The sequence below is a fragment of the Heterodontus francisci genome, chromosome 20, assembly GCF_036365525.1.
Source record: "Heterodontus francisci isolate sHetFra1 chromosome 20, sHetFra1.hap1, whole genome shotgun sequence".
Lineage (NCBI taxonomy): Eukaryota > Metazoa > Chordata > Chondrichthyes > Heterodontiformes > Heterodontidae > Heterodontus > Heterodontus francisci.
The window spans coordinates 72,483,904-72,510,936 of NC_090390.1; the positions used below are offsets into that span (position 1 = coordinate 72,483,904).

The 27,033-nt window shown below is 40.8% G+C and overlaps 1 protein-coding gene across 1 annotated transcript in view; it reads right to left on the minus strand.

Annotated features, from left to right (window-relative positions):
- The window catches only part of smc3 (structural maintenance of chromosomes 3), a 112,048-nt gene that overhangs the window by 72,358 nt on the left and 12,657 nt on the right, over nucleotides 1-27,033 (minus strand). Inside the window, exons 2-8 of the mRNA XM_068053013.1 lie at nucleotides 21,729-21,804; nucleotides 15,661-15,699; nucleotides 14,507-14,574; nucleotides 11,651-11,722; nucleotides 11,012-11,091; nucleotides 9,148-9,226; nucleotides 6,149-6,266 (exon numbers count right to left, since the gene is read on the minus strand). Of these exons, the coding sequence (XP_067909114.1) occupies nucleotides 6,149-6,266; nucleotides 9,148-9,226; nucleotides 11,012-11,091; nucleotides 11,651-11,722; nucleotides 14,507-14,574; nucleotides 15,661-15,699; nucleotides 21,729-21,804 (532 nt within the window). The remainder of the gene's footprint in view (nucleotides 1-6,148; nucleotides 6,267-9,147; nucleotides 9,227-11,011; nucleotides 11,092-11,650; nucleotides 11,723-14,506; nucleotides 14,575-15,660; nucleotides 15,700-21,728; nucleotides 21,805-27,033) is intronic.

Genomic DNA, 27,033 nt, shown 5'->3' on the forward strand with positions numbered 1-27,033 from the left:
TTAGATATTAACAAATTAACTGTTTATTAGAAAAACTAAAAAACCTTAAACACCAAGACAAACCAATATCTAAGAATAGAAATAACAGGAAAGTCCTTGCAGATTTACGCTTCCTGACGAACAGTCCTCTGATTCAAAGTCCACTCGCAATCATCCAGGGTCAAATGAGGAAAGGAAAACAGTTCTTCATCGATAGGCCATTCAGTAATTCAGTTCAATATTTGAATCTTCAAACTCTTCTTCTTTCCAGCGATGATCACAGCAGATCAACAATTCGCAACCACTTGCAAAAGAATCAATCTGGCTTAACTTTTAGAATTTTTTGAGGTATAAACGGTTTAAATTGACTGAGAGATCTCTCCTATTTCCTCAGTATATGCTGGCAGAACAATCTGTGTCTCAAATTGTCTCTCCAAAGCCATTTTCTTTTCCAGCTAGTTTCAAAGTTAAACGGCAACATTGTACATCCTGTTCTGTCTCTGAATGGTTGTATCCAGAGCAACCAAGATGCACTTTAACTTCGTAACTTCTGAGACTTGCTGCCTTAAAGAAGTACTGATCTCTTACAGCCTTAAAGGCACACCGCATATTTTCCCCCCCCAAAAAATCAACAGGATCATGACAACAAGGAGAGACAGAGTTCACTGAGAGCAGGATACAGTGAGAGGAGAGGGACATAAAGAGCCCAGGAGAGAAAGAGAATTCACTGAGAGCGGGCAACAGAGGAAGAGGAGCAGAGCTAGCTGCCGCTGCCACCAGGCACTCAAAGAAAAATCAAGGTGTGACATCACAGGAAAGTCGGGAAGTGATTGGCTGGTGAGTATTTCCTAGTTATCTAAACCAGGAAAAAAACTGGTGTGTCTTTTTTTAAGGTAAGGTTTATTACTACTAAGGTTTTAGTATTAGTAGAGTTTATCAGTATTAATAGATTAACATAAGTAAGGTTTATTAATAGTAATAAGATTTATTGGTATTGGTAAAGATTTATTAGCAGTAGCAAGGTTATTAACTAACAGATAAAGGAATGGCAGGGCTGCTCCAACCTCTAGAGTGCACATCCTGTGCTATGTGACAACTCCAAGATTCTTCTTGTATCCTGGATAACCATATGTGCAGGAAGTGTAGTCATAGTGTCACACAACGTAGAAACAAGCCCTTCAGCCCACCGCGTCAGTGCCGACCATAATGCCTATTTATACTAATCCCACCTGCCTGCATTAATTCCATATCCCTCTGTGCCTTGCTCATTCAGCTACCTGTCCAGATGCCTCTTAAATGCCGCTACTGTTCCTGCCTCCATCACCTCCTCAGGCAGCTCATTCCAGATACCCACTATTCTTTGTGTGAAAAATTTATACCTTTGATCCCCTTCAAACTTCCTCCCTCTCACCTTAAATCTATGCCCTCTAGTTTTAGTCCCCACTACCATGGGTAACAGACTCTGGCTATCTACCCTATCTATGCCTCTCATAATTTTATATACTTCTATCATGTCCCTTCTCAGCCTCCTTCGCTCAAGGGAAAATAGACCCAGCCTATCCAATCTCTCTATAACTCAAGCCCTCCAAACCAGGCAACATCCTTGTGAATCTTTTCTGCACCCTCTCTTGCTTAATCACATCTTTCCTGTCGTGCGGCGACCAGAACTGCACACAGTACTCCAAATGTGGCCTAAGCAACGTCATGTACAACTGTAACGTGACGTCCCAACTCTTGTACTCAATGCCTCGGCCGATGAAGGCAAGCATGCCATACGCCTTCTTCACCACCCTGTCTACCTGTGTTGCCACTTTCAGGGAACTATGTACTTGCACTCCAAGGTCTCTCTGCTCAACAACACTCCCCAGGGCCCTGCCATTCACTGTATATGTCCTTCCCTGGTTTAACTTCCCAAAATGCATCACTTCGCACTTTGCCTGCGTTAAATTCCATTTGCCACTCCCTTGCCCACTTTCCCAGTTGATCTATATCCTGCTGTAACCTTAGACAACCTTCTTCACTGTCCACTATACCACCAATTTTGGTGTCATCTGCAAACTTACTAATCATGCCCCTTACATTCACATCCAAGTCATTAATATATGACAATATGTACATCATTTGCTGCAGCTTGAGCTCCAGTTTTCGGAACTTGAGCAGCAGCTGGCGTCACTGCGGTGCATCTGTGAGGTTGAGAGCTTCATGGATAGCACATTCTGCAGCTTAAGAGTATGCAGGGGAACAGACATTGTTTCTGTGGCCGCAGATGTGAATCCAGGATGGTGTGTTGCCTCCCTGGTGCCAGGGTCAAGATGTCACTGAACAACTGCAGAGCACCCTGAAAGGAGGGGTGAACAGCCACAGTCATGGTCCACATTGGTACCAATGACATAGGTAGGAAGAGGGATGTAGTCCTGTAGAAAAAGAGTTTAGTGAGTTAGAATTTTTTGAAAAAGCTTTCATGGGATGCGGGCGTCGCTGGCAAGACCAGCATTTGTTGCCCATCCCTAACTGCCCTTGACAACTGAAAAGCTTGCTAGGCCACTTCAGAGGGCAGTGGGTCTGGAGTCACATGTAGCCAGACCAGGAAAGGACAGCAGATTTCCTTCCCTAATGTCCATTAGTGAACCAGATGAGTTTTTACAACGCTCGGCAATGGTTTCATGGTCACCATTACACTAGCTTTTAATTCCAGATTTATTAATTGAATTCAAATTTCACACTTCTCCGTGGCGAGAATCGAACCCATGTTCCCAAGGCATTAGCCTAGGTGTCTGGATTATTATTCCAGTGACATTACCACAATGCCACTGCCTCCCCAATTAGCAAACAGGACCTCGAAACTAGCAATCTCCGAATTACTCCCAGTAGCACTTGCAAGTGAGTACAGAAATAGGAGGACACTGCAGACGAATGCATGGCTGGAAAGATGGTGCAGGAGGGAGGGCTTTAGATTCCTGGGACACTGGGATCAGTTCTGGAGAAGATGGGACCTGTACAGGCCAGACGGGTTGCATCTGAACAGAGCTGGGACAAATTTCCATGCAGGGTAATTTGCTAGTGCTATTGGGGAGGGTTTAAACTAACCTGGCAGGGATGTGGGAACTAGGAGGAAATGTCAGAGAAATACCAAGGTGCACAGAAAACTGGCAGAGATAGAAAGCACTAGAATAGAGAATAGTGAGTCATTAGGTGGGGTCAGAGTATCGGAGAAAGTAATAAAGTCTAAATTAGGGTTAATGTGCATGTATGTGAATGCACGGTGTTGTTAATAAGACTGGTGAGTTGCAGGCACAGATTGACACATGGAAATATGATATTGTGGCTATAACAGAGACCTGGCTCAAAGAAGGGCAAGACTGGGTATTAAAATATTCCTGGATACAAGGTGCTCAGGAATGATAGAAAAGGGGGGGGGGGGGAAAAGTGGTGGGGGAGAGAGTGGCAGTATCAATTAAGGAGAGCATTGCAGTGCTGGAGAAAAAGGACGTCCCAGGGGGTCAAGGACAGAATCTATTTGGCTAGAACTAAGGATCAAAAAGGGCGCAGTTACATTGCTCGGTGTTGTCTACTGGCCACCACCTAGTAGGAAGGATGTAGAGGAACAAATTTGCAAGGAAATTACAGAGAGGTACAAAATTATAGGGTAGTTATAATGGGGGAACTAATTATCCAAACTGGATAGTAGTAATGTAAAGAACAGTGAGAGGCAAGAGTTCCTAGTGTATGTTGAGGAAAATGTTCTACAGCAGTATATTTCTAGTCCAACAAGAAAGGAGGCACTGCTAGACCTGGTTCTTGGGAATGCGGTGGGCCAAGTGGAGGAGAACATTTAGGGGACAATGATCATTGTATCATAAGGTTTAAGCTGACTATGGAAAAGGACAAAGAACAATCCAGACTAAGAATAATTAACTGGGGGAAAGCCAATGGGCTAACAACGGATCCGGGACGAATAAATTGGAGTCAAAGGTTGGCAGGAAAAGTAGTAGCTGAACAATGGGTTTCCTTCAAAGATATAGTTCAGGCACAGTCAAGGCATGTTCTCTTGAAGGGGAAAGGTAGGGTAAACAAATCCAGATCTCCCTGGATGACAAAAGAGATAGAGGTTAAGATAAAGAAGAAAAAGTGTGCTTAATACAAATGCCAGGTACAAAATACTATTGAGAACCAGGCTGAACATAGAAGGTCCAGAGGGGAAGTGAAAAAACAAATAAGAGAAGCAAAGAGAAAGTATGAACAAAGACTGGCAGCTAATATAAAAGGGAATCCAGAAGTTTTCTATAAACATATAAATAGTAAAAAGGTGGTAAAAGGAGGAGCAGGGCTGATTAGGGACCAACAAGGGAATTTGCGCATGGAGACAGAAGGCATTGCTGAGGTATTAAATGAATACTTTGCATCAGTCTTTACCAAGGAAGAAGATGCAACCCAGACAATGGTGAAACAGGAGGCAATTCAGACAGTAGAAGGATTTAAAATTGATAAGGACGTGGTGTTGGATAGGCTGTTTGTACTTAAAGTGGATAAAGTACCCGGACCAGATGAGATGCATCCAAGGATACTGAGGAAAGAGAGTGGAAATTGCAGAGGCACTGGCCATAATTTTTCAGTCTTCCTTGGACTCGGGGGTGGTGCCAGAGGACTGGAGAATTGCAAACGTTACACCCTTGTTCAAAAAAGGGTGTAAAGATAAGCTTAGCAACTACAGGCCAAACAGTTTAACTTCAGTGGTGGGGAAGCTTCCAGAAAGATTAATTCAGGACAAAATTAATTGTCACATGGACAAATGCAGGTTCATTAAAAGAAAGCCAGCATGGGTTCCTTAAGGGAAAATCATGTTTAACTAACTTGGAGTTTTTTGAATAGGTAACAGAGAGGGCTGTTGAGGGTAATGCAGTTGATGTGATATATATGAACCTCCAAAAGGCGTTTGATACAGTGCCATACAACAGACTTGTGAGCCATGTTATAGCTCATGGAATAAACGGGACAATAGCAACATGGATACGATATTGGCTGAATGACACAAAACAAAGAGTAGTGGTTAATGGATATTTTCGGGCTGGAAGAAGGTTTGTAGTCTAGTTCCCCAGGGGTCAGTGTTGGGACCATTGCTCTTCCTGATATATACTAATGATCTAGACCTTGGTGTACAGGGCACAATTTCAAAGTCTGCGGATGATATGACACTTGGAAGCATTGTGTACTGTGAGGAAGATAGTGTAGAACTGCAAAAGGACATAGACAAGTTGGTGGAATGGGTGGACAGAGGGCAGATGAAGTTGAATGTGGAGAAATGTCAAGTGTTCATTTTGGTAGGAAGAACATGGAGAGACAATATAAAATAAAGGGTGCAGGAGCAGAGGGACCTGGGTGTTTCTGTGCATATGTCATTGAAGATGGCAGGACAGGTTGAGAGCGGGGTTAATAAAGCATACAGTTTCCTGGGCTTTAGTAATAGGGGCCTAGAGAACAAGAGCAAAAAGGTTATGCTGAACTTGTATAAAACATTAGTTCGGCCTCGGCTGGAGTACTGCGTCCAGTTCTGTGCACCGCACTTTAGTAAGGATTTGAAGGCATTAGAGAGGATACAGAAATGATTCACGAGAATGATTCCAGGGATTAGGAACTTCAGTTATGAAGAAAGATTGGAGGAGTTGGGACTGTTTTCCTTGAAGAGAAGGCTGAGAGGAGATTTAATAGAGGTATTCAAAAATCACGAGGAGCTTGGACAAAGTAGAAAGAGAGAAACTGTTCCCACTCGTGAAAGGATCGAGAACGAGAGGGCACAGATTTAAAGCAATTGTTCAAAGAAGCAAAAATGACATGAGGAAAAACTTTTTCACGCAGCAAGTGGTTAAGGACTGGAATGTACTGCTTGAGGGTGTGGTGGAGGCAGGTTCAATTGAAGCACTCAAAAGGGAATTAGACTATTATATGAAAAGGAAGAATGTGCATGGTTACAGGGAGAAGGCAGAGGAGTGGCACTCGGTGAATTGCTCATTCAGACAGCTGGTGCAGACATCATTGGCCGAATGGCCTCCTTCTACGCTGCAGCAATTCTGAGAAACAGTGAAGAACTCTGCTGACAGGCAACCAAACTCTCGAGAATCTAATTTACATTTTGTTTGGAACCTCTGTCACAAAACAAGTCAAGCATTCTTACCAGTTTCCTTCATAAGATTAATGCTCTCCTCTTTACGTTCGTCATATACTCTGGTACCAGCAACTTCTCGCAAAAGTTTCAGTCGCTGAGAGTCTGGAGCTGTTGCCATTTGATTAATCTAATCCAAACACAATTCAGAAAGCTAATAAGCTACATATTTGGAGGGTACATTAATTCAAAGATGGTCCAAAAACAAAAATACTCACTTGTACCGTCAGTACAAAAATTATATAAAATCGCAACCACTTGAATAAGTATTTACTGTAGCCATGTTGTTCAACAAAAAAATCTCCAAAGAAATCTCCAGAGTCCATTTTGAAATGAGTATTTGAAAAAGTTATAAACTGATTACTGTGACTCCAAAAATTTCAGAAACTTACATAATTGGATGAAATTTTGTACAGAGGATTAATGCAGAATGCAGTATGGCAATTTATCCCACCCAGTAAACTGTAGCTTCTAGGTAGCACAGCAGGGCATTAACAAACAGGCCTACCAGGTCAAGACGTTTATTCTCAAACTGGAGTAGGGGTGGTGGAGCAGGACAAGAAAGATTCAAAATGGGTACCTGACATGTAGTGGACATGTGGCAACACTAATTATCTAATGCTATTTTGCAAATGAACAAAAGCATTATAAGTGCTTTTTCATGAAAATATTCCTTTAACTATGATATCATATGAATGACAAGCATATATTCTCTAAAGCCATATTAAATAACATGTAAATGGACACTTTCATTATATTATGCTATTAGTTTTTAATTAGGATTTGCAAATACATTTTGTACTTCCCTACAAAAAATACTGCAACAATGCACATGGCAATTAAGCGGTGCAGTTTTAGCCGTAAGGGAATGATTCATATTGAATTAATCATAGTGAACAAGCCAAAGTAAATATGATTCATAGTGACAATGTCAGCACAAGCAGCAGCTTACAAAGACAAATGGAATAAATAATTGAGGTGCAATGTACAACTAAAGCAGGTACAAATAGCTATCCTAGAATTCCAGACACAAAATTAGTTTCTTCCCCACCTATAGTTTACACCAATAATGTGTAAAAATGTTTTGCATAACACTTCCCTCAGAATAGTTAATACTACACCTTCATTTCTAAATGGATATTTTCTACTTTTGGTTGTTACCGACAATTTTGTTCAAAAGCTCCATCACCCAGTTTCAATTTTCTCCCCACATTCCACAAAAGAAAATTTCCCGCATACACAAATCAGCAAAGATTTGCGAATCAGCAAAATTCTATACACACACACACATTTGTTTGCACTCTGGGATATTACAGGAGAAACGCATGGGTCTAACTTGGCATTTGGTGGCAGACAGATAAGAGGATCGACATTGACCCGACATTTCTTTTGAATCAATGAACTCTGTACTGCAAGACAATGTCTTTTATTACCATGAGCTGTTACTGTTTAATATATTGCAATCACAATCTAATAAGATTTTAGATAAACTCACTACCTCAAGGAACTGTTGAGAGAATGGCATATCTACTTAAAGGGAAACTAGATAGTACATGAGAGAGAAAAGAATACAAGGATATGTTGATAGGGTTCGATGAAAGGTGGGAGGGGGTTCGTGTGGAGTATATACACCAGCATGGACCTGTTGGGCTCAATGGCCTGTTTGTGTGTTGAAAATACTATGTATACCAGAAGCATTTTACTGTGATATATTCATCTATTGATGGTACAAGAAAGCAGATCAATTGCAACATGTAACAACCACTTTCAATAATCCTTCTAAAATAAATTATTTAAGGCTGAGTTACAGTACCTCCTAAACACTGGAAAATGCACCCAAGTTCAAAATCTCATGGAAGCAGCTAGGTACACCCCCAGGCCATACTAAAAGTTAAAACTTGCATTTTGCATACTTTCATCCCCGTTCACAATTTTATTTTTTTACATTCAACATTGCATATTGACATTCTCAGTATAACCACTCGCTTTCACGTCATAGGAAAGGTCTTCAGTTTCATCCATTACAAACAGAATCCCAACTGTGAAATGTGATTCTGAAGACACTGGTGAAAATCCCATACAATAAAACAAAATTTAACTCATTCTGTCACTATAAAGCAGTGGCTCTGGTCACAGGTCTAAATTCAGACTGATCATTCTGTCTGAGCATTTTCTAGGTTGGCATTCTCAGCAAATTGATATTTGCATCGATGCATACTTTAGCTTTGGCTAGAAAGTATATAGAACAATCTACCAAGCAAAATGACAAAGGTAAAATCACCAGCATTATCCAAAATATAATCATATACCACGATGGGCGAATTATTGTACTGAAGCATGACTCTCAAACACCAACGTAAGTCCCACAACGAGGCACAAAATCTGCCTTTGTGTGATATAGTGCCCATGAAAAGTATTCTGTGGGGCACGACTGAATGGCTTGAGAGCCACTGTACTAGATGGATGAGCTTCAATGAGCACTATGGCATTTTCTCGTCAATTAGCTCACCAATTGGGTCCAATTACATTTTACAGCTCTGGTACAAGAACTATTGCCAGGCACGATGGGGTAAATGAACTCCTTCTGTCCTATAACATTCTATGATTCAACTGAGTCGCCATAATCATCTGCTATCTGAATCATAGCTGACACATGAATCACGTTCTCAATTTTGTCTATTTTTGTAATCTGACTTATGTTTACCTTCACATTAATGAGAGCAAGCCATACAATGCTCACATATGGCTCAAACCATTTACAATGGAATCAAGGTGTGTAAGTGGGTTGAGTCACCAAAGCGATCTACAAAACATGTTTGTTTGTTGCTGCTGCTCTGCAGTGACAGAACCAGTCTATTAACACTCCTAGATCGCTTTTAACTTCACCTTTACTATTTGGATAGTAATGTGAATTAAGAGCAGACTTTAAACAGGATTTTTCAATGTACAGCTGAAAATCCAGTAGAAACACATTTTAAAGTCAGGAAATGCCACTTTCAAGATTCAATTACCTTTCCTTGCTTGACAATATAGTAAGGATTGCTTCTGGAAAATCCAGCACTCTCCAAAAGGTTCATGACATCATTTTTCCTATTGAACAAAAAAAAAAGGATTGATATGACAAATTATTTGAGAAGCCACAGAAGCAAGGCATGTCAAAATATTCCAATGTGCCACTCAAAGACATGGACCATACTTCTCGGTTTACACTTAACATGCTCAAGATAGATTATTTAACAATTTAATAAATCTTCACATTTACAAGGATATTTGGCTCTCATTTCAACTGCTTTCAATCCCTCTCTTTTTTTTTTATTTGTCTTTGGGGTTCCCGCACATACTACATTTCATTTCTTGTATGAGAGAGGAAGAAAGTTTCTTGTATTAGAGGGGAAGGAGGCAGGCGACAGCCAGTACTGCACAAAGCAGTCATTAGGACCTGCCCAGAATCAGCTTCTGGTGACCTGATCATGTCTCCTTATGTAAAGATAATCTATCCATCACTTGGCACTTCTGTCACTAGCTATACATTTTATATAAGCAAGCCATATTATTACACCATTAATATAAAGGAATCTTCCTTAGGTAAAGCTAGTTAGGACAAAATTGATTACATAAGGAATTCACTGGTAACAATTTCTTCAATAAACAGAAATAGGGTGAATCAAAGGCATCCTGCATGACAATGGCTACCCTGATCAGATCATTTCGCGCTGTACATCACGCAAACTTGTGAATGGGCCTAAGGCCATCATTTTTGGCCCTGAAAAGTGGCCAGTCTACCTCAGATTACCCTGGAAGGGTAATGTATCCCAAAAGTTTGAGCAACAGGTGAATGCATTAGCAACATGTGTAGCGTTCGCCACTAACAGGATGCTGCCATCAAGCCAAAAAGACGTTCTGCCTATCACACAAATGAGTAATGTGATATATGGATTTCAATGCCAGTGTGATGTTAAGTATATAGGCCGTACGTCCCAAAGACTGGTGGATCGTATCGTCTCTTCCGCTGTTCGCAATGGGCAAAGTACAGGCCATACCCAACCAGCCCGTGCTGCAAAACTCAAAACACTGTGTCCACCATTAGATGTGATTCCGCGATTGGACAACATTTGCTAAATAATCCTCAGTGTTACTAAGAATTACACTAACAACCAATTTAAGATTGTCAATCAGGCTCACAGTGTGCGCATTTGCATGTACTGGAAGCTACATATATTAATACACAGGGCCCTGTTCTTTGCAGACAGAAAGAACATGGAAACACATTGCGCCTGTTTCAGCTAAACAAAATAAGTGACAGACATTCGCTGGTTCATTCCTCAAGGCAATGCCTTGACCAGAGTCAAGCTGCCTGGTTTAAATTTCAAACAAAGCTTGGCAATTAACTGTCGATCACCATAAACTGCTGCATTCTCCATGGCAAAGCATCTACCAATCAGAGTCCACTTGCCAACCAATCAGCATTTTCTTCTCAGAGTATAAATTTGTTGCTTTCCTTTACATTGTTATTCTTGCGATTTGTCCTGATGAGTGCAAGACGAAAAGATTTGACAAAATGTCTGTTTTCAGCAATACTGAAATCAAATTATCAAACTGGCATGGTGAGATTTGAACCCATTCTCTGGATTTAGTCCAAAGCTCGATTAAGAATCCAGCAGCATAACCACTACGCTACCATACCCTATATCTATTGTGCACCAGACAGTAGAATTTTATGAAAGTCAGCGATTAATAACTAATAATGCTTTAAAAACTTTAAGATCTAATGAGAAGATATGTTCTAGAAGTGTAATTATAAGCATTAACGTAAATAAAATATATTGTACTGTTTATTTAACCTAATCCTTATAAAAAGCTGAACAATAAACCTACGTCACCATCTTCTTGTCTAAAAAATACTGATCCTTCTTTGCTCCAATGACACGACGGAGAGAAACCTCTTCTTTGTCAATCTAGAATGAACGGAATCAAATAATTCAACAGCAATAAACCAAGCGATTCCAGCACATTCTTGAACATCCTAAAAACACCAAGTTGATGGAAGTCAACTCAATTGGGTTAATGATCAGTTTTTTTTTATAATTAGTTCATGCTATTATGGTATTCATATTAACAAAAAGCAAAATAGTGCGCAGTTCATTATAGGATTAAGCTTCTCCACCCCACTCAGAAAGCTATAAGTTTGAGTTTATTTAGACGTCATGTCACATCATCGCAATTTCCATGGAAGCATCACTGAAAGGCAAATCTTTCCATGTAGGCACTAGTGGGGAGGGTGGGGTGGGGGGGGGAAAAAGGTGAAGAGAAAGTAAGATGAAAACATTATCCTAGTCTGGATTGCTGCATTTGAAACATATACACTTGACAATTACAGTGCGATGCAAATGACCATAAACTAGTGAACTCCAGTTTTCAGACTATGGCTCCCTCTTGATAGAAGATATCATCATGCAATGTACACAATTAAAGTTTATATAAAATGATGCTTCTTTCAACAAATAATATACTTACAGGTAACCTGTTGTCTGAATTATCAAATATTATTTCAACAAATGCAGAAATAACACGAGGTCCAGTTCCTTCCTACAAATAGCAACCAAAATTCAAAGTTAACAACATTTGGAAGTTGAAGTTAAATAGTGCCATTTTGAAACCATTGAGTCCACAAGGTCAAGCTGTAGAAAGGGTTCAATGTTACAAAGAAAACATCTTATATTTGCGCTTTTAACGTAATAAAATGTCCCAATGCGCTTCAGAGGCATTATAAAACAAAATATGACACTGAGCCATATAAGAAGATATCAATACAGATGACCAAAAACTTGGTCAAAGTGTCTTAAAGGAGGAAAGCAAGATAGAGAGGTGGAGAGGTTTAGGGAAGAATTCCAGAGTTTAGGGTCCCAGCAGCTGAAGGCACAGTCACCTATGGTGGAGCAATTAAAATGGGGAACGCTCAAGAAGCCAGCTTTCGGGGAGTGCAGATATCTCAGAGGGTTGTAGGGCTGGAGGAGATTACAGAGATGGGGGGTGTGAAGCCATGGAGGGATTTGAAAACAAGAATGAGAATTTTAAAATCGAAACGTTGCTTAATTGGGAGCCAGTGTAGGTCAGCGAGCACAGGGGTGATGAGTGAATGAGATTCGGTGTGAGTTCGACATGGGCAGCAGAGTTTTGGATGCCCTCAACTTTATAGAGGGTAGAACATCGGAAGTCGCCCAGAAGTGCACTGGAATAGTCAAGTCTAGAGCTGACAAAGGCATGAATGATAATTTCAGCAGCAGATGACCTGAGATAGGGGCGAAGTCAGGCGATGTTATGGAGGTGGAAATAGGCGGTCTTAACAATGGCACAAATATGAGGTTGGAAGCTCATTTCAGGGTCAAATGTGACACCATCGTTGTAAACAGTCCACTTCAGCCTCAGACAGTTGACAGGGAGAGGGATAGAGTCGCTGTATCTTATACAGCTGTCAATATGCACACATTCAGTTCAATCACTATTTGAAAAAAAACACAACGATTAATACAGTTCTTAAGCTAAATAAATACCTGTATACAATGGGAATTGAATAAACAAATAGAATTACATCATTATTCCGAATTTACTTATAAATAACTTACAATCATTGTAACATTATTGAGTCTGGTGCAGCAATGCTACACCTTTGTCATTTAGCTTTTCTGGACTGCAGCAATCGTAAAATGCATAGTTTTGAGAGAACTTTGATTTCATAAACAGGTTAGGTAATAGGGGATTTCCAATGATAGTGTTTCAGATTCGGAAGAGAAAAGTAACCCCATCAGCAGTACTGGTTGCACCAAAATCAAAAGCAATATTCACAGCTTATTTCATTATAACCAGGTTAAACGTTTGGATGCTGAATTAACCTCAGTATATTTCAAAAACGTGAAGGCAAAAAGCAGGAGCTAAATACAATATCACTTGATACTAAAAATTATGGGACTACTAGCTTAACAGTAGAAAGTGGTCAATTATACAGCTGATTAGTATCAGACCAGCTGACCACCTATGCAGTAAAATTAAATATTAGTGGGGTGGAAAAGGAGGAAATAGAAGTAACAAAATATACACTTCAGTATGCAAAATGCTCAAGAGTAGCAGAATAATTCACTTAATCTCAGTCATGCTGTTGTGAAAGTGTGCCATGCAGAAACTAAATGGAAAAGAGGTTGACCGAGGAACTCCCGATCAGTACACCTCTGAATAGGCAGTATTTCAACAACATACCTACTAGGGTCAGTGAAGCAGAGAGGGAAAAATTCAGTGGGATTTCTCTTCCTCTGCCCCAATAGGACCACCACTAGCTGCTCCTTCCCTACCTACGGCTTTCGTGGAGGTAGTATTTGACACCCAGTTCCCTGAAGCTTTCCCTCAACATGGAAGGCCCCAAGGAACAACTGTAAAGGCCCGAGTTCTTCAATGGCTTTGTACCATCCCCTTTGTCTAATTCAACAGGCTGAAAACCTTAGCCGAGGCCACCTTCAGGCCTCTTCTGTCCCTTTAAGGCCCTTGTCACTTCTTCTGGAGAGGCCATGGCATCTCCACTGCAGCGCTGTTGGGACTTTGCACCCTTGTATTGTGGGCTCTCTCTTAGCAGCAGGAATGCCATCATATTTAACAAAATTACCCTAACCTAGGGAAATAGCCCATGGTTGCAGCTAATTTTGAAGAACGGGCTGAAATCTTGCTTTAATGGAACTTTATCCAAAAGAGGAGAATCCTGGCTCAGAAATCAAAAGGCTGCCTTCGTTCTCAGGTAGGGAAAGTAGCCATCAGGAGAAAGGGCGAAAAATAAAGTGAACTTAAGTGATGGAGTCTCAGTCAATACTACTTTTTAAAAATACAATTATATCATAACCATCCATTTTTCTTGCTTTATAACATTTTTGTTTTATAAAAAATTACATATTACATTAGGACCAGGCTGGGAGAAATACCCACAAAAATTGATGACAGTGACCTGAAAATAACCCACCTGTGCACTATGTCAGCAAGCAAGATATTAAACCCAGATAGGCTAAAGACGGCAGGCAATTTATAAAGACAATAATTACGCAATGTATATGTAAAGAAACAACACTGAAAGAATTCAAAGAATGGCACCACATCATTTAACCTTTAAAATGTTGTTTTGGTTCTGAAAAGTATTGTGATTATGTTGCACAAAATACCAGTTTTTTTTAAATTAAATTGGCAACTTGTCAACTATTACCAAGCCCTTTGTGGTAAACAATTTCTAAAAAGGTATCATTCAAAAGAACAATTTCGTCAAAATAAAACACAGAAGATATTGCATTTGATTGATTATTGCTGTCCCAAACGAACAATTTTGGTACCAGTACTTACATGCAGTAGAGCAAGTCTCTGCTCTGGGCGAAGGTGACTGAACTCATCACTAAGCACAAACTGAATCGCTGCAAGTATGAGGAAAGACGGGGAAGTGGAGTGGAGAAGAGAGAGAAAATGTCAAATAAACATATTTCTATTCAAAGAAAAATAAGTTGTTACTAAAGCACAATAAATCTTCAATGAGTTTCAGGATGGTATCAAATTTATGTCAGTAAACCAGTGTGTTACAACAACCTACTGTTATTAGAAGAGCTACACTGCTGACCAGTATCACTGAAACTGACAAATTTTGAAGAAATCCTATTCTGTAGTCACTCACATGATTCAAGACAGACAACACTGAAAGTATTTGATCCAAACAGTGTGATTTCATTAATGTACAGTGTAAAGATAACTCTTACATTACTACATTTTTTACTGTGAATAAATTATTCAGAAGATAACAATCTGAAATTTTTTCAATTCTGAAAGAGCACGCTCAGCAGTTAATTTTCAGGTGTTTTAGCACACTAGCAAAACCTGCATCGGTATGCTCTTCCATATATGGTAATTTATAATATCTGTCTTGCAAAATTTACCACCTGGAAAAACTTAAAAAGCCACAAAGACAGAAAGCATCTTGTTTTTCATTTGTTCTATATTGTTATATTATATTGCATTTTTACTCCTCTCCAAGAATCTCACCAGCTGAGGAAATGGATAAGAGTTTTATTTACAGACCTCCACCAATAACATCCTATAGCCTTCATACAAGTCTGTGTGGAAAAGCAACCCGGGAAACAACCCTTATTTTCTCTCCCTCGCCAACTTGGCTTCCAACTGAGAATTTCCATAACAGCTCAATGAGATTCAGAAAGTCACACATTCAGTTATGGTCATAAGCACATGCCCTACCACTCCACAGAGAGCATACGGGAGTTCCATCATACTATATTACCATACTACTCCCTACAAAAGTTACTGTTGATAATACGAGACTGGAGTTTAATACAATATTTGCACAAATATTTAATTCATTACTAATACTCAAACACTAAAGAGGGATAGCACTTTGAGAGTTTACAATGTTTCAGTCCACATAATGTCTTAAACATTTCAAAAATTTTGAAATAAGAAAACTATCCTGAAATTAAGAAATAATCAGATCTTACCATAGAAAAAGTTACTTTTCCCAGATCCATTTCGGCCAACTGAATAGCAAGAAATATAATTTAAAAAGTTACTTAAAGTACTATATCGTTCCATTATTTTAATAACTGCACAAAGTTACTGTTCCAATAGCATCAGAACAGGGAAAACTTTCAACACCAAAAATATATATATGAAAAACAATATGATAAACTCCGGATCAGAAAAGAATTTTGGATAATGCACCCACTGCGTATATAGAGGGTGAAAAGCTCTGCCAAAGTGAATCAGTCCTCTATCAAAGCAACGTTTTCCCCTGAAGTAAAAGGCACACTAAAGAGTATTGAAACACTACAACATTGATGCTGTTTCCTAAATAATGCATTTTGATTTGTTAAGAGTTGAGTGAATTGTTCACAATTGATACCATATTTTGTGATTTAAATTAAAAGTCCAGATTTGTAAAAAAAAATTAAAGAAATGTTAAAAGCTCCCAGCCTGCTCGAATTATTTAATACATTCTTTTTAATGGTCTAAACTAAAGGGTACAATTCTAAAGGGTGTGCAGGAGCAGAGGGACCTAGGTGTATATGTGCATACGTCATTGAAGGTGGCAGGACATGTTGAGAGAGCGATTAATAAAGCATACAGTATCCTGGGCTTTATTAATAGGGGCATAGAGTACAGGAGCAGGGAAGTTATGTTGAACTTGTATAAGACACTAGTTCAGCCTCAGCTGGAGTACTGCTTCCAGTTCTGGGCACCTCACTTTAGGAAAGACGTGAGGGTATTGGAGAGAGTACAGAAAAGATTCATGAGAATGGTTCTGGGGATGAGGAATTTCAGTTATGAAGATAGATTGGAGAAGTTAGGACTGTTTTCCTCGAAGAGAAGGCTGAGATTTGATAGAGGTATTCAAAATCATGAGGGGTCTGGACAGAGTAGATAGAGAGAAACTGTTCCCACTCATGAAAGGATCGAAAATGAGAGGGCACAGATTTAAAGTATTTGGTAAGAAAAGCAAAGGTGACATGAGGAAAAACTTTTCACGCAGCGAGTGGTTAAGGTCAGGAATGCACTGCCTGAGAACATGGTGGAGGCAGGTTCAATTGAAGCATTCAAAAGGGAATTAGACAGTATTGATTGATAGGAAAATGCGTAGGGTTATGGGGAGAAGGCAAGGGAATGGAACAGATGAGTTGCTCTTTGGGCCAAATGGCCTCCTTCTGCACTGTAACGGTTCTGTGATTCTGTAAACTAACTAATCATTAATCCCAACAAATTTTAATTCATTTTAGGGCCCCCAAGAACCAGATGGTTCTATTAATTGTATAGATGGAAAAATTCTTCCCCACAAACAGCTGCAAATAAAAATATATTTCTACACTGATGTTCCCTGGTTCATCTCTCGCTTCAGCTCTCTCCTCACAATTTCCTTGGTGCGCTTGCTTCTTTTCATTGTGTTCACTCACTCTCCACTTGTTAAGCACTTGCAATTTCATAAAAGTGTGCCTATCAGGAAGTAGAGTCCCACCAATACAATGTCAGGGAAGTTCTCAAACTAAAGATAATTGCTGCTCCAGGTCACAGTTTTCTTTAACAATGATCTTAGGTGGGCAGTTACATTGAGAAATGCAATAACACTGTGCATCCAGTTAATAGGATCACTTGGTATCTGCAAACCAAGATTTGTGCATTAATTGCATAGAGTATTTTCACATTGTCCTTTCATACCTGAGTCACAGTTCAATCCTGTCCATAATGATGGGTGAAAACTCATGCCTCTGACATTAGGCTATTAGTGACACTCCCTGTGAGAATTAGATGATGTAAATTTAGGCAGTTTCAACTGACGGCAGACAACTGCTCAAAATTCAACAAAAACAACTGACAGTTCACTCTGATCTCTTGGCACTTCTTCGTGGACAAAGATTTTGGGAAGGTTGTAGACATCGGTTGCAGGCCCACTGGTGGCTATTCAGACCTATCCGTGACAAGCAGATTCTCCCACACCGGGTCCAAGTGAAGGTGTAGTTGCTGCTGGGAGCAATTGGATCTATCCTTCTCCTTTTCTCTTTCATGCTGGTTCTTCGCTCAGTCTCAAAGTTGTTTGTACCCCTCCTGATGTAGCATCTCCAGGCATCACGATCTATGGCCTGCGCTTCCCACTGGCGATGGTCAATGTGGCACACAGAAAGGGACTTCTTCAGGGAGGCCTTGAAACGTTTGCATGGGGCCCCTCTGTTCCTTTTACCCGTGGTCAGCTCTCCATACAACACGATCTTGGGCAGGGAACTTTCATCCATCCGAACGACGTGACCCGCCCAACGCTGTTGGCTTTGCAGGAGGACGGCCTCGATGCTGATGATGTTGGCTATTTCCAGGACTTCAATGTTTGAGATGCGGTTGCGCCAGTGAATCCTGAGGATGCTGCGGAGGCAGCGCTGATGGAAGCGCTCTACATGATGGCAGTATAGGACCCATGACTCGACGCCATATAGAAGGGTGGTGAGGACTACAGCTTTGTACACTTTGAGTTTGGTCTGTGCTCTGAAGCTGTGGTGGCTCCACACATGTTTGTAGAGTCTGCTGAATGTACTGTTTGCTTTTGAGGCCTACTATCCACTTCCTTGTCTATGGTGGCATCAAACGAGATGATGCTCCCCAAATAAGTAAATTGCTTGACAGCATTCAGCTCGGTTCCCACGATGACTATGCTTGGTGGTCCATATTCCTCTTGGGGTGCAGGCTGATACAGGGCTTCAGTTTTCTTTAAATTGATTTTTAGTCCGAAGAGTTGTGCTGCCTCGGAAAAATGTGTTGTTATACGTTGTAGGTCTGACTGAATGTGGGCCAGGAGACCACAGTCATCAGCGCAAAGAAGTTCACGCATGAGTTTTTCTTGTGTCTTTGTGAGAGCCTGAATACGCCCGAGGTTGAAAAGGCCTCTCTCAGTCCGGAAGCGTATGTAAACTCCCTCAAGGTCTTCCGTTGCCTGCAGCATCATGCTGAAAATGATGAACAGGGTCAGGGCCAGCACACATCCCTGATTCACGTCACTGGAGATACGGAAGGGACTTGAGAGGTTGCTGTTTTGCTTGACTTGCCCGTACTGATTTTCATGAAACTGCTTCACCATGGCCAGAAACCTGGGTGGGCTTCCAAGTTTTTCAAGGATTTTCCAAAGTCCATCTCTGCTCACAGCGTTGAATGCCTTGGTAAGGTCTACGAAAGTGACATACAGGCCTTTGCTTTGCTCACGACATTTTTCTTGTAATTGTCTGAGTGCAAATACCATGTCTGTGGTGCCTCTGCTTGCTCTGAAACCACACTGGCTCTCTGGGAGGTTTTCTTCTGCAATGGTAGGCACAAACCTGTTCAGAAGTATTCTAGCCAGGATCTTCCCAGCAACAGAAAGGAGGGTGATCCCACGGTAGTTAGCGCTGTCTGATTTTTCTCCGTTGTTTTTGTATAAGGTGATGATAATGGCATCACAAAGATCCCGTGGAATCCTGCCCTGTTCCCAGCAGGCCGTGAAAAACTCATGGAGCTTGGTGTATAGGGCAGGGCCACCATGCTTCAAGTGGAATTCCATCGGCTCCGGGGGCTTTGTTCTTCTTCATCTGGTTGATGGTGTGGAAGTGAGCAGAAAGGCATGGCACTATGCTTAATGGGAAATATAGCCAAGTTAGGAATAGTAGCTTTGCTGAGCTTTGATTTTAAGTGGCAGAAACCACAATGAAATAGTTAAAAGTAAAGGCAGAGCTTGTGAGACTGTAAAGACTAGCCGACACTGGTAATTGCAAAGACATCTGTTCTTTATGGCCTGATTGTATGACTCCCTGTGGTTTGGAACAAATGGACTCCTGTGAATCAAATGATGTCCACCCCTGTGTGAGTAATAAGGAGTGCTAAGCCCCTCTTATCTTCGTGAACTGCCACTACTTGATGTAGCCGCACACTGCACGAAACACTCAGGAATGTACACCTAATAGAGATAGCAGGATGCGCCGCAATTACTTGTCACAAGGTAGAGACAGACTCATGATCCATGTAGGGAGTGAGACCAGTATGGTTATTGATGATTCCTATGCTCTTGCTAATTAGCTTGCTAGTCCGCTTTGTTTTATCTTGCTGGTACAAAACAATATTTTATTAGTAACAAGTATGTATTGAGAATGGAGTGTATTGTAACCTCAGTAACAGATGTACTGCATGTCACCACGTGGGTGAAGTCGAATTGTACCACACTGATTGGTTAAACAAGGAGGTGTAGCATGAATATTAATGCATAAACAGTAGTACCTGTATCACAAACTTTACTTACTCTGAAGGGGGGACCCGACAGACTCTGGTGGAGTCAGTGCCGCTGTTCTCAGAGTAAGTGCGCTGGCAACTGCGCAAATAAAGTAATTGATTTTACCTACACATCCGACTCGGTATATTTACTGAACCAGACTGAAAGTAAAAAGAACTCAGATTAACAATGGCAGTCACAGTTTCCTCCAGAGTTGGGCTCTTATCCAGTTCTTCTTTGACAGGCTGTTGTTAGATGCGATTGATGGCAGTATCATGCACTGTGCATCTGGTGCTGAAGAGTGTAGCAAAGTGCTCCAACCAGCGATCCAGGACTGACTCGTTGTCGATGTGTAGGGCCTTGCCATCGGCGCTCCTCAGGGGGTTTTGGGTTTGACAGGCTGGTCCATAGACAGATTTTAGTGCTTCATAGAAATTTCTTCTGTCGCCAGTATCAGCTCACTCTGATAGGCAGTGAGAATTTTGTGTAAAATGGAAAAACATTTACACTGATACATGGTCACGGTTAAGAGACAGTTGAGCAAAATAGAGGGAGTTTGTTTCTTTAGCTGATCAGAGTGCATATTATTCGTAAGGATTAGATGCTGATACTGTGTGCTAAAAGTCAAAAGAAGTCTACTTTCCAAAGCTGACAGGCCTGATGAGCACAAATTTAAAAAGGTAGGTGCTTATTCATATCAAGTGTGTACTGCCAAGGAGCAAAAGTATTGCAATTTTTAAAAGGCAATTCCAAAATCTACACTCCCAGCAGAGAACACAAGTTGAAGAATTAGAACTACAATGATGTAGCCTTGTCTCTCATCTAGATAGCCTTCAAAAGTACTGGAAGCACAGAATTACAGATTCATCCCTTTAGCTTTCACTATCAGGCACATTTGGGCACAGAATAGTTAACATGCAGAGCAGAGCATCTTTTACTATGCCCCAATAGTGCACCTTAACTGCAATGTCTCTCAGATGCAAATATAAAATAATAACCATATACTTTTTTTCCTTAAAAGTTTTATACTCCATCTTTTAAATTAGCATTTTATTTCCTCATTACCACTTTTAAATATTTACCTTCATGGCATTCAAAGAGCTCAAAGCCAAGTCTTCATCACTCCAGCTTTAATTCTTCATCTATTCCTTACACAAAAAACATAATTCTTTTCCTACACAATTTTCTCCTTTTGGGAGAATAGTCAAACCTGCAGCCACTCTGCATCAACAGCATCCCGTAAATAGAAATAAAACAAATAATCAGCTAATTATGTTGTTGGTATTGAAGGACCAGTTGTTCTCTTTCAAATAATATTACTGGATCTTTAATGTATTCTAAATGACCAGAACAGGCAGAAAAGACCTTTGACATCGCCGTCTCTCGGTACTACACATGTTGCAGCCTTGAGTATGCATGCAAGTGGTGATGTGGGGTGCAACCCAGCAGTGAGAATGTTACCAAAGGAGTCAGACTGGTGCTATCTTGTTAACACCTTGAGAGACTTAAGACTTATCCATTCGGGATTTTATCTAAACATTTTAGGAAACCTTAAAATCAGAACTTCATTAGTTTTAAAATTTAAATTCAAAGTAAATTGAAATTCACGATTAAATTCAAATATCATGCATGCAAAAAAGTTGGGAACCAGTTCAGCTTACACGTAAGTTTATTATAGAGGTGCATTAATCAAGCAATAGAATAATTTCAATGCAGTATTAATTAGAAAAATAATCACAAGCAAATAACTATTCGGGACAAAACCTTTTTGAGCTAGCATTGTTAGAAACTCACCTATAACATTATGCTTGGAGCTGAAAGGATCAACAATTGTTTGATCCCTGTAGCTGCGGAAACCCTGGATAATCACCTAGGAGAAGATAGATAGTGTCATTAGCTTTATTTTACACAGTGTTATAAAACTGAATTATACACTTGGGGAATGTAAACCCTAAGATTCAGAGCTCTGATCAACGGCAAGAACAACTTTCCATCAAAATACCGCCACAATCCTCATCCTACTACAAGACAAGATGAGAACACTAAAAACACTATGCACACTAAAATTGAGAGGGGGCTAAAAAATTGCAAGGACTCAATATATTTTGTGCCTTTCTTGAACCAAAATACTTATAAATTTAAAAGAGGTTGTGGGTTCAAGACCCATTCCAGGACTTGAGCATAAAAGTCAAGGCTGACGTGGTTCAGTGCAGTACTGAGGGAGTGCTGTACAGTCAGAGGTGCCATATTTTGGATGAGACGTTATCCCAAAGCCCCATCTGCCCTCATAGATGGGTCAAAGATTCCATGGCGCTATTTTGAAGCGGAGCAAGGGAATTATCCCCTGTGTCCTGGCCAATATTTATCCCTAATCAACATCACAAAAACAGATCAGATCATTATCACAATACTATTTGTGGTAGCCTGCTGTGCGCAAATTGGCAGCCGCATTTCCTACATTACAACAGTGCCTACACTTCAAAGGTACCCCAGGGGCTGTAAAGTGCTTTGGAAAGCCCTACGGTCGTGAAAAGCGCTATATAAATGCAAGTCTTTCTTCAAGAAAAATGTTCCAAATCATGCAATAGGACTACTGGCATATCAGACAAGATCAGATTTGCAAATCAAAACTATCCATGCCTAAGGTTTCATATTAACTACCACAAAGTTGTGTTAACACAAGGGAAACAACTATAACTTCACATTAACCCATTTTTAAGGGGGTCCCTGTCTCAATAACAATGCCCAAAAAGGTCACCGGTTGAAATACTCTATAGCCCCAAACTTCTTTCTTTTGGGCCTCCTTATCTCGAGAGACAATGGATACGCGCCTGGAGGTGGTCAGTGGTTATGGAGTGACCTCTCCATGGCGCATGCCTGGGCAAATTTATGGAGGTTGAGAGTTGCCCAGTCGTCAAAACCCCCCTCTCGGCCTTTCTGGTGGGGTCCAAAGGAGTGCAGGACACGACGTTTGGCACCAGTATGGCTGCAGGAACTGCCGGAAACATGCCAAAGGTGACACATGACCGCCTACGGGGTTCGGAACTTACACTGCTGGTAAAATTGGGCTTAAACTGACCCATGGCACAGATGAACCTACAACTCAAGGTGAGCCATGCCATGGCAAACTTTGCAAGGAGCTACTTCCCCATCCCACCATTTAAGTCAGTTACTGGCATGGCTACAGGATTGCCGAGAGCTTAGCCTACAGTACACTTGGCTGAGAAATAGAAAATCTGACAAGGCTGCAGCTCTTCAATAACTGCAGCTTGTCATTAAAGGGAGAGGTTGCAATTGTGGTTAAAAGAAAATACACTAATAGTCAACAATGGCGACATCTTCATAACAGTGCTCTTTTTTGATGCTGCAGGTACTAAGAGGTGCACAAAAGGATAATGGTCCTATGTGGTGAGAAAGACCACCCTCCAGTAAAAGCACATTGAGGAAGATCAACAATCACCTTTTTCCCTCATGCCTGGCTCCAAATAAGGAAAGATTTGCTGGTATCATGAAAAAAGCAAAGACAAGTGTGCTTCTCACTCCATTTTCTACATTTATTGTGGGGCCCATTACACACAATTTCATTGTGTCAAAGTTGCACAGCACACTTTCCTTGAAGGTGGCTGTGGCATGTGCAGGACAGCAAACAGATGCTAAGGTACCCAGATCAGTTCTCAGTGGAGTCAGCAGCCACAGATGCAAATAATAGTCCTACTCGCCCGACAAGAAACAATAAGTAACTCGGGCACCGTGAACTACCAGACAATGAAGGCATCATGTCAGATTCCTGGATAATGCCCTCCAAGGTGCATAATGATGTTTTTCTCCCTTTCTGTTCACAAGTCATGATTTTGATACAATGAGCCCCAATTGACAAACATGTTAATTCCTTGCACTCAAGGAAACCCTGCTGTTCAGAGGGAGCTCTCTACTTTGCATAGCAGATATCTCTTTTCCACATGAAACTTATAAAAGGCTTGCATTTATATAGCACTTTTCACAATCACTGGACATCCTAAAATATAAAAGGGAACCCAAAAATCTTCCATTGGCATATAGGTAGTTAGAGGTTGAGTGGGGCCCATTAGGGACAAAGAGGGCGTTTTTTAAATTCGTTCATGGGATGAGGGCATCGCTGACTAGGCCAGCACTTAATGCCCATCCTTAATTGCCCTTGAGAAGGTGGTGGTGAGCTGCCTTCTTGAACCGCTGCAGGTACACCAACAATGCTGTGCAGTTCCAGGATTTTGACCCAGCAACAGGGAAGGAACGGCGATATAGCTCCAAGTCAGGATACTGAATGGCTTGGAGGGGAACTTGCAGGTGATGGTTCTCATGCATCTGCTGCCCTTGTCCTAGGTAGTGTATAGGGTGCCAATTAAGCAGACTGCTTTGTCCTGGATGGTGTCCAGCTTCGAGTGTTGTTGGAGCTGCATCCCATCCAGTCAAGTGCAATATATTCCATCACACTCCTAACTTGTAGATGGTAGACAGGCATTGGGGAGACAGGTGGTGAGTTACTCGCCACAGAAGTCCCAGCCTCTGACCTGCTCTTGTAGCCATAGCATTTATGTGGCTGGCCCAGTTCAGTTTCTGGTCAATGGTAGCCCTCAGGATGTTGTTAGTGGGGGAATCAGCGATGGTAGTGCCATTGAACATTGAGGAGAGATAGACAGATTCTCTCTTGTTTGAGATAGTCACTGTCTGGGCCGAAGGGCCTGTTTCTGTGCTGTAAAGCTCTATGACTTGTGCGGCATGAATGTTACTTGCCACTTAACAGCCCAAACCTGGATGTTGTCCAACTCTTGCTGCATATGGACATGGGCTGCTTCAGTATCTGAGTTGTCGTAAATGGTGAACAATGTGCAATCATCAGTAATCATCCCCACTTCTGAACTAGTTCTGGGCTTAGAGGCATAGAGCAAGACTAGAATACTTAATGAGTACTTTGTATCGGTATTTACTAAGAAAGGAATCTGACAAAATATCAGGGTAGAAGCGGAGACAGTAGAGGGAATGGATAGGGTAAAAATTGAGAGGGAGGAGTACTGGAAAGGCTGGCTATGTTTAAGATAAATAAGTTACCTGGTCTGGATGACTTGCATCCCAGCTTGCTAAAGGAAGTGGGGGTGGAGATCGCAGAAGGGCTTGCCATAATCTTCTAATCATCCCTAGATACTGGGAGATGCCAGAAAATTGGAGTGTGACAAACGTGACCCCCTTATTCAAGAAAGGGTGCAAGTACAATCCTAGCAACTGCAGGCCAGTTAATTTAAAATCAGTGGCAATCAAGGTTTTAGAAACAATAATCGGGGGGAAAAAAAAAATCAACAGGCATTTGGACAGGTTTGAGTTAATTAAGGAAAGCCAGCACGGATTTGTAAAAGGCAGATCATGATTAACTAATCTAATTGAATTTTTTGATGAAGTAACAGAGAAAGCTGAAAGGAATGCTGTAGATGTTGTCTACATGAATTTCAAGAAAGCTTTTGATAAAGTACCACATAACTGTCTTGTGAACAAAATTGACGCTCATGGAATGAGGATCAGTGTCCAATTGGATAAAAAACAAATTGCTCAAGAACAAAACAACGAGCCATGGTAAATGGTTGTTTTTCAGACTCGAGGGTGGTAGACAGTGGTGTTTCCCCATGACTGAGTGCCAGGGCCACTGCTTTTTTTTTTACTATATATAAATGACTTGGATCTTGGATTACAGAGTATAATTTCAAAATTTGCCGATGACACCAAACTTGGAGGAGCGGCAAAACACGTGGACGATACAAACCGCCTGCCAACAGGACACAGATAGGCTAGCAAAATGGGCAGACAGGTGGCAGATGGAATTTAATACATACAAGTGAGGTGATGCTTTGGCAGAAGAGATAGGGTGAAGGAACATAGACTTACTGGGACAGTTCTGAAGAGTGTGCAGAACAGAGGGACCTGGGGCTGCATGTGCATCAGTCTTTGAAGGTAGTAGGGACATATTGAGAGAATGGTTAGCAAAGCATGTGGGATTTTGGTCTTCATAAATAAAGGCATTGAGTACAAAAGCAGGGAAGTTATGCTGAACCTTTACAAAGCTCTGGTTAGACTGCAACCAGAATGGCTCCAGGGATGAGGGATTTTAGTTACATGGTTAGGTTGGAAAAGCTGGGGTTGTTCTCTCTGAAGCAAAATAGATTGAGGGGAGATTTGATAGAGGTGTACAAGATTATGACAGGCTTAGACAAGTTAAGCAAGGAAAAACTGTTGCCATTAACTGATAGTACAAGGAGTAGGGCACACAGATTTAAAGTTGGTGGGAGGAGGGGATTGCAAATCAACACTTTGCGACACTATAATCTTTGCTTTTGAAGTACTCTCCATTCTTTCAATAGTTGTTCATTTCTTCCCATGAGCAGACCTGGTCTGCCACAAACAGGTGGTGTGATTCTTAAGCTTTACCCTTGAAGAGTAACCATTGCCATTTATTATAATAGCCACACATTGAACTTTTCATGGGCCATATTCCACATATCCAATCTCCTCTGAATAACAGAAATAGTAAAATGTAAGACTAAAAATGCAAGATCAACTCCAGTTTTTAATTCCAACAAAAGCACAGGAAAATAGGCCACAATACAGAAGCATGACAGCACTATCAATGTGCTAAACAGGCTTCACAATGACACTGCTGGACATATGGCAAGATTTAACTCTGAAAACTAGAAAAGTTTGCTTTTTCATCTGGTCAGAAAGAAAAAAAATCAAATGAATGATGGCGCAAATCCTGCAAAAAAAAAATCCTGCTTTCACATCTTACTGTAATTAAGCACTGAAATCAAAACAAAATTACCTTAAATAAGCTTACACAGCTATGCATGACAAGCATCAGCTACTCCAAAGGGTTTTTGTCATGTTGACAAATTACCTGAAATTATATAGCTACTGACATTCTTGAATTAATATCAACTTGAAAACTAAAAGTTCTATCAGAAATGGAAACAAACAGCACAAATCAAAGTTTAATCACTACCTCCAGCTCCTTAATAACTAGTCTGTTTCCACCTACAGCTATTCGGGGGGCATGCTATCTTCCACAAATCTACTACAA